Source organism: Myotis brandtii, unplaced genomic scaffold (assembly GCF_000412655.1).
Source record: "Myotis brandtii unplaced genomic scaffold, ASM41265v1 scaffold1774, whole genome shotgun sequence".
NCBI lineage: Eukaryota > Metazoa > Chordata > Mammalia > Chiroptera > Vespertilionidae > Myotis > Myotis brandtii.
Genome location: NW_005356575.1, coordinates 202,323 through 203,218, shown reverse-complemented (window position 1 = coordinate 203,218; position 896 = coordinate 202,323). Strand labels below are relative to the sequence as shown.

Sequence of the window (896 nt, the reverse complement as noted above, 5' to 3'; positions counted from 1 at the left end):
TCGTGGCTGCGGGAGGAGCTGGAGGAGACGCAGCGGCGGCTGCGGGCCAGCGAGGAGGCCGTGGCGCAGCTGGAGGAGGAGAAGAGCCACCTGGAGTTCCTGGGGCAGCTGCGCCAGTACGACCCACCTGAGGAGAGCCAGGTGTGCGGCCGGGCCAGTGGCCAGCACACGCTAGGGCCCTGGCCCTCCTTAGATACCCATGGCTCCCCATTCGCCACGGGGCCCAGTGTCCTAGGCCCTCAAAGACCCCCAACCCACTGGACTTCCGCAGGAGCCCTCAGCTGTTCCTGCAGATCCTCACCAAGCCCTCGGGACACCCCGAGGCCCCTGACCACCACCTCCCTCACACCCTGGGGTTCAGGACCCCCATCCCTGAAACTGATTCCCAACCCCGTGACTCCCCACATCCTGTCCTCTCCGCAGCAGCCTGAGTCCCCCCGCCGCCGAGACAGCCTGGCCTCCCTGTTCCCCAGCGAGGAGGAGGAAAGGAGAGGTGGGTGTGGGTCCATGTGACGGGGAGCTCAGCCATGGAGGACGAAAGGCTGAGCTGGGGAGGGACTGCTGGACCCCGAGGCCCTGAGCAGGGGGTGGGGGGTCAGGCAGGGTGTCAGGAGGATGGAGCAGGTGGCCGTGGGGGTGACTGCGCGGTGAGGCTGGGCGGTACGTGCCTGTGTTCACATCCCAGGGGCCTGGGATCCCAACCTCAGAAGGCAGTGCAGGCCCATGGCCCCAGGGCAGCTGGACAGAGAGGCAGCTGTAGCCCTGGGGGGTGGGGACGTGTCCCTCGTGTGAGGCTGAGGGGACAGGAGGCCTGCAGTGACTAGGTACCTGCCACCCCCAGGTCCTGAGGCAGCGGGGGCCGCAGCGGCGCAGCAGGGGGGCTACGAGATCCCGGC

At 68.6% G+C, this 896-nt stretch overlaps 1 protein-coding gene across 1 annotated transcript in view; it reads left to right on the top strand.

The window, feature by feature from the left end:
- The window catches only part of KLC3 (kinesin light chain 3), a 6,485-nt gene that overhangs the window by 1,732 nt on the left and 3,857 nt on the right, over positions 1-896 (top strand). The window contains exons 5-7 of the mRNA XM_014537374.1: positions 4-141; positions 424-493; positions 842-894. Coding sequence (XP_014392860.1) covers positions 4-141; positions 424-493; positions 842-894 — 261 coding nt within the window. The remainder of the gene's footprint in view (positions 1-3; positions 142-423; positions 494-841; positions 895-896) is intronic.